This window comes from Palaemon carinicauda, chromosome 30, assembly GCF_036898095.1.
Source record: "Palaemon carinicauda isolate YSFRI2023 chromosome 30, ASM3689809v2, whole genome shotgun sequence".
Taxonomy (NCBI): domain Eukaryota; kingdom Metazoa; phylum Arthropoda; class Malacostraca; order Decapoda; family Palaemonidae; genus Palaemon; species Palaemon carinicauda.
Window position 1 is genome coordinate 96,727,830 of NC_090754.1, and position 12,930 is coordinate 96,740,759.

At 46.9% G+C, this 12,930-nt stretch overlaps 1 protein-coding gene across 1 annotated transcript in view; it reads right to left on the minus strand.

The window, feature by feature from the left end:
• Positions 1-5,777: 5,777 nt before the first annotated feature.
• Positions 5,778-12,930, minus strand: part of LOC137623358 (ribonuclease H2 subunit C) — a 157,932-nt gene continuing 150,779 nt past the window's right edge. The window contains exon 3 of the mRNA XM_068354189.1: positions 5,778-5,866. Coding sequence (XP_068210290.1) covers positions 5,846-5,866 — 21 coding nt within the window. The 3' untranslated portion in view covers positions 5,778-5,845. The remainder of the gene's footprint in view (positions 5,867-12,930) is intronic.

The window sequence follows — 12,930 nt, forward strand, 5'->3', positions numbered from 1 at the left end:
GTGTAGCAGTTCTCGTAAAGAGACTGGACATCTTTGAGGTAAAATGATGCGAACACTGACTTGCTTCTCCAATAGGTTGCATCCATAACACTCTGCAGAGAACGGTTCTGTTTGAAGGCCACTGAAGTAGCGACAGCCCTAACTTCATGTGTCCTTACCTTCAGCAAAGCAAGGTCTTCTTCCTTCAGATGAGAATGGGCCTCTCTAATCAAAAGCCTGATGTAATAAGAAACTGCGTTCTTAGACATCGGTAAAGCAGGTTTCTTGATAGAACACCATAAAGCTTCTGATTGTCCTCGTAATGGCTTTGTACGTCTTAAATAGTACTTAAGAGCTCTTACTGGGCAAAGTACTCTCTCTAGTTCGTTCCCCACCAAGTTGGACAGGCTTGGGATCTCGAACGACTTGGGCCAAGGACGAGAAGGAAGCTCGTTTTTAGCTAAAAAACCAAGCTGCAAGGAACATGTAGCCGTTTCAGATGTAAAACCTATGTTCCTGCTGAAGGCGTGAATCTCACTGACTCTTTTAGCTGTTGCTAAGCAAACGAGGAAAAGAGTCTTTAATGTGAGATCCTTAAAAGAGGCTGATTGAAGCGGTTCGAACCTTGCTGACATCAGGAACCTTAAAACCACGTCTAGATTCCAGCCTGGAGTGGTCAACCGACGCTCCTTTGAGGTCTCAAAAGACTTAAGGAGGTCCTGTAGATCTTTGTTGGTGGAAAGATCTAAGCCTCTGTGGCGGAAGACCGCTGCCAACATGCTTCTGTAACCTTTGATCGTAGGAGCTGATAGGGATCTTACATTCCTTAGATGTAAAAGGAAGTCAGCTATCTGCGTTACAGAGGTACTGGTTGAGGAAACTGCATTCGCCTTGCACCAGCTTCGGAAGACTTCCCATTTTGACTGATAGACTTTGAGAGTGGATGTCCTCCTTGCTCTGGCAATCGCTCTGGCTGCCTCCTTCGAAAAGCCTCTAGCTCTTGAGAGTCTTTCGATAGTCTGAAGGCAGTCAGACGAAGAGCGTGGAGGCTTGGGTGTACCTTCTTTACGTGCGGCTGACGCAGAAGGTCCACTCTTAGAGGAAGAGTCCTGGGAACGTCCACTAGCCATTGCAGTACCTCGGTGAACCATTCTCTCGCGGGCCAGAGGGGAGCAACCAACGTCAACCGTGTCCCTTCGTGAGAGGCGAACTTCTGTAGTACCCTGTTGACAATCTTGAACGGAGGGAACGCATACAGGTCTAGATGGGACCAATCCAGAAGAAAGGCATCCACGTGAACTGCTGCTGGGTCTGGAATCGGAGAACAATACATCGGGAGCCTCTTGGTCATCGAGGTAGCGAATAGATCTATGGTGGGCTGACCCCACAGGGCCCATAGTCTGCTGCAAACATTCTTGTGAAGGGTCCACTCTGTGGGGATGACCTGACCCTTCCGGCTGAGGCGATCTGCCATGACATTCATGTCGCCCTGAATGAACCTCGTTACCAGCGAAATCTTTCGATCTTTTGACCAAATGAGGAGGTCCCTTGCGATCTCGAACAACTTCCTCGAATGAGTCCCTCCTTGCTTGGAGATGTACGCCAAGGCTGTGGTGTTGTCGGAGTTCACCTCCACCACCTTGCTTAGATGGAGGGACTTGAAGTTTATCAAGGCCAGATGAACTGCCAAAAGCTCCTTGCAGTTGATGTGAAGTGTTCTTTGCTCCTGATTCCACGTGCCCGAGCATTCCTGTCCGTCCAGTGTCGCACCCCAGCCCGTGTCCGATGCGTCCGAGAAGAGACGGTGGTCGGGGGTCTGAACAGCCAATGGTAGACCTTCCTTGAGAAGAATGCTGTTCTTCCACCACGTCAGTGTAGACCTCATCTCTTCGGAAATAGGCACTGAGACCGCCTCTAGCGTCATGTCCTTTCTCCAGTGAGCAGCTAGATGATACTGAAGGGGGCGGAGGTGGAGTCTCCCTAACTCGATGAACTGGGCCAGCGATGAAAGTGTCCCTGTTAGACTCATCCACTGCCTGACTGAACATCGGTTCCTTCTCAGCATGCTCTGGATGCATTCTAGGGCTTGACTGATCCTTGGGGCCGACGGAAAAGCCCGAAAAGCTCGACTCTGAATCTCCATACCTAGATAGACAATGGTTTGGGATGGGACGAGTTGGGACTTCTCTATATTGACCAGGAGACCCAATTCCTTGGTCAGATCCATAGTCCATCTGAGATTCTCCAGACAGCGACGACTTGACGGAGCTCTTAAAAGCCAGTCGTCCAAAAAGAGGGAAGCTCTGATGTCTGCCAAGTGAAGGAATTTGGCAATATTCCTCATCAGTTTGGTAAACACAAGAGGTGCCGTGCTTAGGCCAAAGCACAGGGCTTGGAACTGGTACACGACCTTTCCAAAGACGAATCTTAGGAAAGGTTGGGAGTCTGGATGGACGGGGACATGAAAGTACGCGTCTTTCAGGTCTAACGAGACCATCCAGTCTTCCTTCCTGACCGCTGCTAGGACCGACTTTGTCGTCTCCATTGTGAACGTCTGCTTAGTGACAAAAGCATTGAGAGCACTGACGTCCAGCACCGGTCTCCAACCTCCTGTCTTCTTCGCTACCAGGAAGAGACGGTTGAAGAAGCCCGGGGATTGATGGTCCCGGACTATGACTACCGCTCCCTTTTGTAGCAAGAGCGACACCTCTTGTTGCAACGCTAGCCTCTTGTCCTTCTCCTTGTAGTTGGGAGAGAGGTTGATGGGAGACGTTGCTAGAGGGGGACTGCGGCAGAACGGAATTCTGTACCCCTCCCTTAGCAACTTTACAGACTGAGCGTCTGCACCTCTGCTCTCCCAAGCTTGCCAGAAGTTCTTGAGCCTGGCTCCCACTGCTGTCTGGAGAGGTAGGCAGTCAGATTCTGCCTTTTGAGGACTTGGAACCCTTCTTCGATTTGCCACGGTGACTGTCGGCACGGGTACCTCCTCTGCTGGAGGTTCTGCCACGAAAGGGCGGGATGAACCTAGACGCTGGTGTGTCCATCCTAGGTCTAGGCACGGAAGGTAAAGCTTTAGCCTTACGTGCGGAGGACGCCACCAGGTCATGGGTATCCTTCTGGATCAACGAGGCAGCCATCCCCTTGATCAGCTCTACCGGAAAGAGACACTTGGAGAGCGGAGCAAACAACAACTCCGACTTCTGGCAAGGAGTGATCCCAGCCGACAAGAAGGAGCAAAGATGTTCTCTCTTCTTAAGCACTCCCGACACGTACGAAGCCGCAAGCTCACCAGACCCATCCCGAATGGCTTTGTCCATGCTAGACATGATAAGCATGGCAGAGTCCTTATCCGAAGGGGAAGTCTTTCTGCTTAACGCTCCCAAACACCAATCGAGGAAGTTGAAGATCTCAAAAGCACGAAAGACTCCCTTCAACAGATGATCCATGTCAGAAAAGGACCAGCAAATCTTAGATCGTCTCATAGCCAGCCTGCGGGGAGAGTCAACCAGACTTGAGAAGTCGCCCTGGGCAGAGGCAGGAACTCCCAAGCCGGGTTCCTCTCCCGTGGCATACCAGACGCTAGATTTGGAAGCAAGCTTGGAAGGCGGAAAGATGAAAGCAGTCTTTCCCAGTTGCTTCTTGGACTGCAACCACTCTCCCATAACCCTCAAAGCTCTCTTGGATGAGCGTGCGAGTACAAGTTTGGTGAAGGCAGGAGCTGCTGACTGCATGCCCAGAGCAAACTCGGAGGGAGGAGAGCGAGGGGTTGCAGACACAAACTGTTCCGGATACAAGTCCCTGAACAAGGCAAGGACTTTCCGAAAGTCTAAGGAGGGAGGCGTAGACTTGGGTTCTTCTAAGTCGGAGTGCGGATCGTCCAAATGCGCAGCTTCGTCATCGGATACTCCATCATCCGAAAGCTGAGGAGGAAGTGGCAAAGGTGGAGCAGAAAGCTGAACGGCTGAATCCGGCAGCACGGGTGCATGCGTAGCTGCTGCGGATCCAACATCATGCCGCTGCTGGTCAGTCTGCGAGCTGGCAACAACAAAAGCAGAGTGCTGGTGCGTGGGAGGGACTGCCGTGGGTTGCGGAGCATGCCGCATGGGTTGCGGAGCATGCCGCATGGGTTGCGGAGCATGCCGCATTGTGTCAAAACACGGCAGCTCGACAGCACCTTCCCACTGCTGATGCGGTAGCTCACGCATGTCAACGGAGGGTGCAGCATGAACATGCGTCTGGCAGGGTGGACTGCGCATCGGTGGTGGAGCTCTCACAGGTGGAGTGTGGGAGCAGGCAGCCGCAGTATCTGCTGAGCGCACAACCGTGGCAGGTTGTAGGTTAACTGGTGCAGTGTCAACCTTCTCAGCACGATACTCCTGCATAAAGGAAGCAAGCTGAGACTGCATAGTCTGCAGCATGGACCACTTAGGATCTACCGTGGTTGGTGCGGCAACAGACGGAGTAGTTGCCTGCTGCGGAACCACTCTACCTCTCTTGGGAGGTGTGCAGTCTTCGGAAGACTGCGGCGAGTCCGAACTGACCCAGTGGCTACACCTGGGCCGTTGGACTCGCTCGGAAGGGACCTTACGCTTGAGAGGTCGTGAGACCTTGGTCCAACGTTTCTTCCTCGAAACTTCTTCCACAGACGAGGAATGATAGGGCTCATTCGTCTGTTTGTGGATGGGACGATCTCTGACAGATACGTCCGCAACCACTGAGGGTACATCCGTACGCTGATCAAGGCCTGCCGAACCCTTTGGTCCTTCGACATTGCTTCTCCCCTGGGCTTGGGAGCTTGCAAGAGGTCCCGGACTGGGAGGACGACTGGCACGAACAGATGTACCCTCATGCGCAACACTGACACTGACACTTTTCACTTCACTTGCACTCACTACACTTCCCACTGCACTTTGCGCTTTCAACTCTTTGACATCTGCCAAAAGTTGATTCCGGTCATTAGCTAATGACTCCACTCTGTCACCAAGAGCCTGAATGGCACGCATCATGTCCGCCATGGAGGGTTGAGCACTAGTAGCAGGGTCGGGAGTCACCACTACAGGGGAAGGAATAGGTTGAGGGGCATGGGAAGAGGAAAAATCAAAAGAGCGAGAAGAACTCCTCCTGATCCTATCCTTCTCTAGCCTACGTGCATTTTTAAGGAATTCGTTAAAATCGAATTCCGAAAGCCCAGCGCATTCCTCACATCGATCTTCCAATTGACAGGATTTACCCCTACAATTGGAACAAACGGTGTGAGGATCTATGGAGGCCTTCGGAAGACGCCTAGAACAAGCCCTAACGCTACACTGCCTGTACTTAGGGACTTGAGAATGGTCAGACATCTTGAATTGTAGAAATAGTCAAGGGGGAATTCCAAAATCTAGCAAAGTTCGTTAACAATTAATCCAAATTTAATCAAAAAGCTTGATAAGCTAATGATAAAGGTTCCTGAATAGCGAAGGCTAAAATCTAGAGCGAATACATCACCAAAATCGTGAAAAACAACTCCAGAATCAACAGCGTATCCAAGTAGGTCTTGCCGGTGGCATGACAGAGGAAAAATTGAGTTCTTGTTGACAAGAAGTACCTGAGTACCTACTCGACAGATGGCGCTGTTGTGTACACCCCCACCTGTATAGCGATCGCTGGCGTATCCCGACCTTAGATTTCTGTCGGGCAACAGAGTTGACAGCTACATGATCATCGGGTAAGATTAATATTGAAAAATTCTAATTCCATAATTTATTTTGCATATCATACTTGAAAGTATAGTGCTAGTGCTGTTAATGAAACTAAAATATTTGTTAAAACTTTATTTGTTTTTAAAAAAAATACCTTAGCAGCTGTATAAAGTATTCAGTATAACTTAATTGTTGCTGTCATGAATCTGCAAAAAGGAGAAATAAAAACTTTTAGTTATCAAAAAACTTTTCATACAATATTCTGGTGAAAAATGTTATTTTGATAATAAAATAAATTTTTGAATATACTTACCCGGTGATTATATAGCTGCAACTCTGTTGCCCGACAGACAACTCTACGGTAAAAACTCGCCAGCGATCGCTACACAGGTTGCGGGTGTGCCCAACAGCGCCATCTGTCGTCCAGATACCCAGTACTCAATGTAAACAAAGACTCAATTTTCTCCTCGTCCCACTGCGTCTCTATTGGGGAGGAAGGGAGGGTCCTTTAATTTATAATCACCGGGTAAGTATATTCAAAAATTTATTTTATTATCAAAATAACATTTTTCAATATTTAACTTAGCCGGTGATTATATAGCTGATTCACACCCAGGGGGGTGGGTAGAGACCAGCAATATATGTTTACACTTTTATGAGCTAAGAGTTTTTATTTCATTTTAGAAGTTATCAAAATAACAAAAACAAAATGAATAGGTACCTGGTAAGGAAGTCGACTTGAACAATTACTCTGCCTTTTAAGTACGTCTTCCTTACGGAGCCTCGCGATCCTCTTAGGATGCTGATCGACCCCTAGGATCTGAAGTATCAAGGGTTGCAACCCATACAACAGGACCTCATCAAAACCCCTAATCTAGGCGCTCTCAAGAAATGACTTTGACCACCCGCCAAATCAACCAGGATGCGAAAGGCTTCTTAGCCTTCCGGACAACCCAAAAAACAACAATAAAAACATTTCAAGAGAAAGATTAAAAGGGTATGGAATTAGGGAATTGTAGTGGTTGAGCCCTCACCCACTACTGCACTCGCTGCTACGAATGGTCCCAGTGTGTAGCAGTTCTTGTAAAGAGACTGGACATCTTTCAAGTAAAATGACGCGAACACTGACTTGCTTCTCCAATAGGTTGCGTCCATTATACTTTGCAGAGATATATTTTGCTTAAAGGCCACGGAAGTTGTTTCAGCTCTAACTTCGTGCGTCTTCACCTTAAGCAAAGTTCGGTCTTCCTCACTCAGATGTGAATGAGCTTCTCGTATTAACAATCTGATAAAGTCTGACCAAGCATTCTTTGACAAAGGCAAGGATGGTTTCTTAACTGAACACCATAAAGCTTCAGATTGGCCTTGTAAAGGTTTAGTACGCTTTAAATAGAACTTAAGAGCTCTAACAGGGCATAAGACTCTTTCTAGTTCATTGCCTACGATCTCCGATAAGCTGGGGATATCGAAAGATTTAGGCCAAGGCCGAGAAGGCAGCTCATTTTTGGCTAGAAAACCAAGTTGTAGCGAACAAGTGGCTTTTTCTGACGAAAATCCTATGTTCTTGCTGAAGGCATGAATCTCACTGACTCTTTTAGCCGAGGCTAAGCATACCAGGAAAAGAGTCTTAAGAGTGAGATCTTTCAGGGAGGCTGATTGTAACGGCTCCAACCTATCTGACATGAAGAATCTTAGTACCACGTCTAAATTCCATCCAGGGGTAGCCAAACGACGCTCCTTGGTGGTCTCAAAAGACTTAAGGAGGTCTTGCAGATCTTTATGTTTGGAAAGATCTAAGACTCTATGCCGGAAGACCGATGCCAACATGCTTCTGTAGCCCTTGATAGTGGGAGCTGAAAGGGATCGTCCTTTTCTCAGGTATAAGAGAAAAACAGCTATTTGAGCTACAGAGGTACTGGTCGAGGATACAGAAACTGACTTGCACCAGTCTCGGAAGACTTCCCACTTCGATTGGTAGACTCTAATGGAAGAAGCTCTCCTTGCTCTAGCAATCGCACTGGCTGCTTCCTTCGAAAAGCCTCTAGCTCTCGAGAGTCTTTCGATAGTCTGAAGGCAGTCAGACGAAGAGCGTGGAGGCTTTGGAGTACCTTCTTTACGTGTGGCTGACGTAGAAGGTCTACCCTTAGAGGAAGACTACTGGGAACGTCTACTAACCATCGAAGTATCTCGGTGAACCATTCTCTCGCGGGCCAGAGGGAAGCAACTAACGTCAACCTTGTCCCTTCGTGAGAGGCGAACTTCTGCAGTACCTTGTTGACAATCTTGAACGGTGGGAATGCGTAGAGATCCAGATGTGACCAATCTAGGAGGAAAGCATCTATATGTATTGCTGCTGGGTCCGGGACTGGAGAGCAATAGATTGGAAGCCTCTTGGTCAGCGAGGTTGCAAAGAGATCTATGGATGGTTTTACCCCAAGTGGCCCAAAGTCTCTTGCACACATCCTTGTGGAGGGTCCATTCGGTTGGAATTACTTGCCCTTTCCGACTGAGACAATCTGCTATGACGTTCAAGTCGCCTTGGATGAACCTCGTTACTAGGGAGATGTCTTGACCTTTTGACCAGATGAGCAGGTCCCTTGCGATCTCGTACAACGTCAGTGAGTGGGTACCTCCTTGTTTGGAGATGTACGCCAAGGCCGTGGTGATGTCCAAGTTAACTTCCACCACTTTGCCTCGAAGGAGAGACTTGAAGCTTTTCAAGGCCAGATGTACTGCCAACAGCTCCTTGCAGTTGATATGCATGCTCCTCTGACTCGAGTTCCACAGTCCTGAGCATTCCCGACCGTCTAGTGTCGCGCCCCAGCCCACGTCCGATGCGTCCGAGAAGAGAACGTGGTTGGGAGTCTGAACAGCCAGGGGAAGACCCTCTCTTAGGTTGATATTGTCCTTCCACCAAGTCAGACAAGACTTTATCTTTTCGGAAACCGGGATCGAGACCGCTTCTAGCGTCTTGTCCTTTTTCCAGTGAAAAGCTAGATGGTATTGAAGAGGACGGAGGTGTAGTCTTCCTAGTGACACAAATTGTTCCACGGATGACAGCGTCCCTACCAGACTCATCCACAGCCTGACTGAGCAGCGTTCCTTCTTCAGCATCTTCTGGATGGATAGCAGGGCTTGATCTATTCTGGGGGCTGATCGTCTTGTTGTTCAGCAACGTCCTCATCAGAGGGTTCCTCATCCGAAAACTGATGAGGAAACGGCAACGGAGTGGGCAACGTCTGGCTCGCTGAGTCCGGTCGCACTGGTGGATGCGTGACGGAGCCAGACGCAACATCATGGAACTGCTGCACAGTCTGTGAACTGTCAACAACCATGGGTGCGCGAGGAAGCACAGCGTCAACCCGAGACTGTCTAGACCGTCTGGGTTGTGCAGTCAACACCCTACCGGGTTGCTGAGGTTGACGCACTGCGTCAAAACAAGTCACCTCTGCTGGTTGTTGAACGTCCTGAACGTCAACAACCACCTCCGAGCGTCGCTTAACGTCAACGTGCGGCTGGCAACCCACACTGGGTCGCATTGGTGGAGGAACCACCTCAACTGGCAGACGCGAGTAGGTTACCTCAGCGTCAACAGGGCGCACAACCGACCGGTTGGAAGGTTGTTGGCCAGAAGGTTCGGTAGCAACCTTCTCCGCAATAAAGTCCTCTATCAAGGATGCAAGCTTGGACTGCATGTCTTGCAGCAAAGCCCATTTAGGGTCTACGGGAGCAGGTGTGGCAACAGACGGGGTTAGCGACTGAGGCGGTACCGCTTACCATCCCTGAAAGCCTTGTTATGCATGACATAATTGTACAGCAAAACTTCAAAGGCTCGAAAACAGCTGTGAAGTTGACCTGTAAACAACTTGGAGCGTCTCCTGGCCAGGCGCCAGGGAGAGTCTACGAGAATTGAGAAGTCTATCTGGGCAGAGGCATGAACTCCCAAGCCGAGAACTTCTCTCGTGTCATATCAGACTCTCGCTCTATAAACCAGTTTAAAAGAAGGGAAAGCAAAGGCTGTATCCCCCAAACTCCTCCTGGTGAAAAACCAGTCGCCTAGCCAACGTAAAGCTCTCTAGGAGAGCGAGAGAGCACTAGCTTAAAAACAACGGCTTCGAAGTAGCTAGGCCTAGTGTAAGCTCTGACGTTTAGGCGAACGAGGAGCAGCAGTTACAAAAAGATCCGGACAAAGATCCTTAAAAAAAATCATCATGATTTAATTAAAGTCCATAGGAGGCTAAGCAGCTTTAGGCTCCTCTCCATCTGACAGAGTCCTCAAGGGAATATCAGTAGGAGGGGGAACAGCAACTTCCTCATCTACAGGAACCTTGTCCGATAAAAGCTGAGTCTCAAGCAAGGGAGAGACCTACCGTGGTGGCAATGCTTTACAAGCAGAGTCCACACTCACTGGTGCATTAGTAGCGGACCAGAACGCAACGTCATGTAACTGCTTGACAGTCTGTGAACTGTCAACAACTGAACTGTCAACCACAACAGGTGCGTGAGGACGCACAGCGTCCACTCGAGACTGCTTTGACTGCCTAGACTGAGCAGTCAAAACAACTCTAGAATGCGGAGGTTGACGCACAGCGTCAAAACAAGTCAACTCCGATTGTTAGTTAACGTCTTGAACGTCAACAGGAGCATCAGCAAGTGGCCTAACGTCCAAATGCGGTTGAAAAACCACACGAGACCGCATCGAGTGTGGTTCTACACAACCTGACTGACGTGACTAAGCTACGCCAACGTCAACAGTAAGCACAAAGGAACGTTAGGTTGGCTGAAAGCCAGGATATCAATGAGATAAACGGCTAGACTCAACGGACTAATCGGCAGAATAGTCTTCCATAAGGGAGGCAAGCATATACTGCATGTCTTGCCATACAACCCATTAAGGATCAACGGAAATGGTTGTGGTAAGAGACGAGGGTAACGTCTGTGACCGCAACACTTTGCCAACAAAAAAAGACTCTCGGAGTCTGTGTTACGCTTTTGTTAGGCGGCGAGCAGTTATCCGATGACTGCATAGGGTCAGAGCTGTCCTAATGGTTGTAACCAGGACGCTGGACCTGTCCTGAAAGGACTGACTTTCGCTTAAGGGCTTCGAAACCTTGTGACAGGTTTCTTATGCCAAAAGCCTTCGGATGACAAGGAGAAACAACGTCTCTCTCGTCTTATGGTAGGGGAGATCTTGGTAAGATACACCCGATACCATAGAGGGAAAACGTCTGTTCGTTGATCAAGGCCTCTCGAACCCATAAGTCGTTTGACATTACTTCTCCCCTGGGCTTGGGAGCATGCAAGAGGTCCCGGACTAGGTGAACGACAGGCACGAACAGACGAACCCTCGGACGCAACACTGTAACACTTTGCGCATATCACTTTATCACTTCGATTTTCTGTTTTGCACTTATTTCACAGAAATCGAAACTTTTACTGATTTCTACCTGAAACACGCAATTCTACCCTTCATTAAAAGGTAGTAATTGCGAAATCAGTCGTATAATGCAAGCTCATTAATACCAGCAAAAAACAGAAAACATATTTTAAGATAAAAAAAAAAATCAGTGGCTGGGAAAGAGACTAAACACTGGTTCATATAACTACGTTTTCAATCTCTCACCGCACATAGCCTGGGGACGAGAATAAAAAACTAAAAACGTTTTATCCTTCCTCCCCGTACAGCGACTAGGGACGAGAGTAACTCGAGAACAACGTTACCCGCTTGAACGGAACGTTTTCTCTCCTCTCTCTCCCTCCGTCTCTATCTCTCTCTCTCTCTTTCTCTCTTGATTTCGCACCTAAGAGAAGAGCCCAATTATATTTCGTCAAAAAAACATGTTATTTGACTAAAGGAAAAAACTGAAAGGTTTTTCAAATAAAAAGTTCCTTTAAAATAGAATTTAAAACATTTAAGCTAAGAAAGAATGAACAAAACGTCAGAATCGATTTACTCTTACTGCAAAGTGAAACCGTGATACACTCTCTCTCTATCGTAACGATAGAGCGCATGTTGAACGTCCTGAACGTCAACCACTGCGTAGCATAAATAAACTAAACGTTAGTTCATCTTTGAAAACAGTACGAAGACTATCAAAGAAATTCTTTCATAAAATATTACATTTAAAAAGTTTTAAATGCTTAGCTCTTTAAAAGCTAATTACGATATAAAGGGCTCAACGTTGATTAACTTCGGTTTCCAAGTTAGGACCGCCTACTCTCAGGAAAGGTCTATATAAACAAAACATTAAAATTTATTTTTATATGTTTATAATAAATGGAAAGTTAATCGAAGAGGCCTAATAAAGGCGGAGAGATATAAAATATATAGAGGAAAATCTATAACGTGATAAGATAATTACTAAAAGCCTAAAAACACTTCCGTCTAAGGGAAGGGTCGGCCATTTAAAAGTGAAAGAAAGTCCATACTCTCTTTGTCACCATAATTAAATCTATCCAAAACGAGTTCAAGATTTAAGATGAAGATAAAACACCTGCATAGCGAAAGCTCAAAACTAGAATAAAGTACTTCACCAATTAGTTGTGAAAAAACTCCAGTTTAGCAACAGCGAGTAAGTACGTCTTGTCGATAGCTCGACAGAGAGAAAATTGAGTCTTTGTTTACATTGAGTACTGGGTATCTGGACGACAGATGGCGCTGTTGGGCACACCCGCAACCTGTGTAGCGATCGCTGGCGAGTTTTTACCGTAGAGTTGTCTGTCGGGCAACAGAGTTGCAGCTATATAATCACCGGCTAAGTTAAATATTGAAAAACTGATAACATTTAGTTATTCAAGAAACTGTACAACTGTCAAATACATTTAACATCTGAAACATATGACCAAAAATCAAAGTCAACCACAAATCTTTAACAAATCTCCAGAAATTTACAAGTTTCACATCCTAGAAACTAAATATGTAGCACATTTTTTTAAAACTTATCATGAAAAATTGTTGGGTTCATTACAATGTAACAAAATAGCTAAAAAATTGAAATTATACTTGAGCCACTGTGCTAATATTCTCAAAGCGAAAACTCCCAACCCCAATACAAAATAAAAGATTTTCAAAGTACTGTAATTTGTATTTTTCCTAATAATAACATGAGTCCTTTATATGTAATAGAAGTATGTACAGGTATACCTCAGTTTCCGTAGTTTTTAGTTAAGTCGGTTTAAAATTTATGTAGGTTATAAAAAATAATACAAGGGAAAATAAAAATCAAGTTCTGACTAATTTTGTTTGACTTGTCTATCTGACACAAGGAGT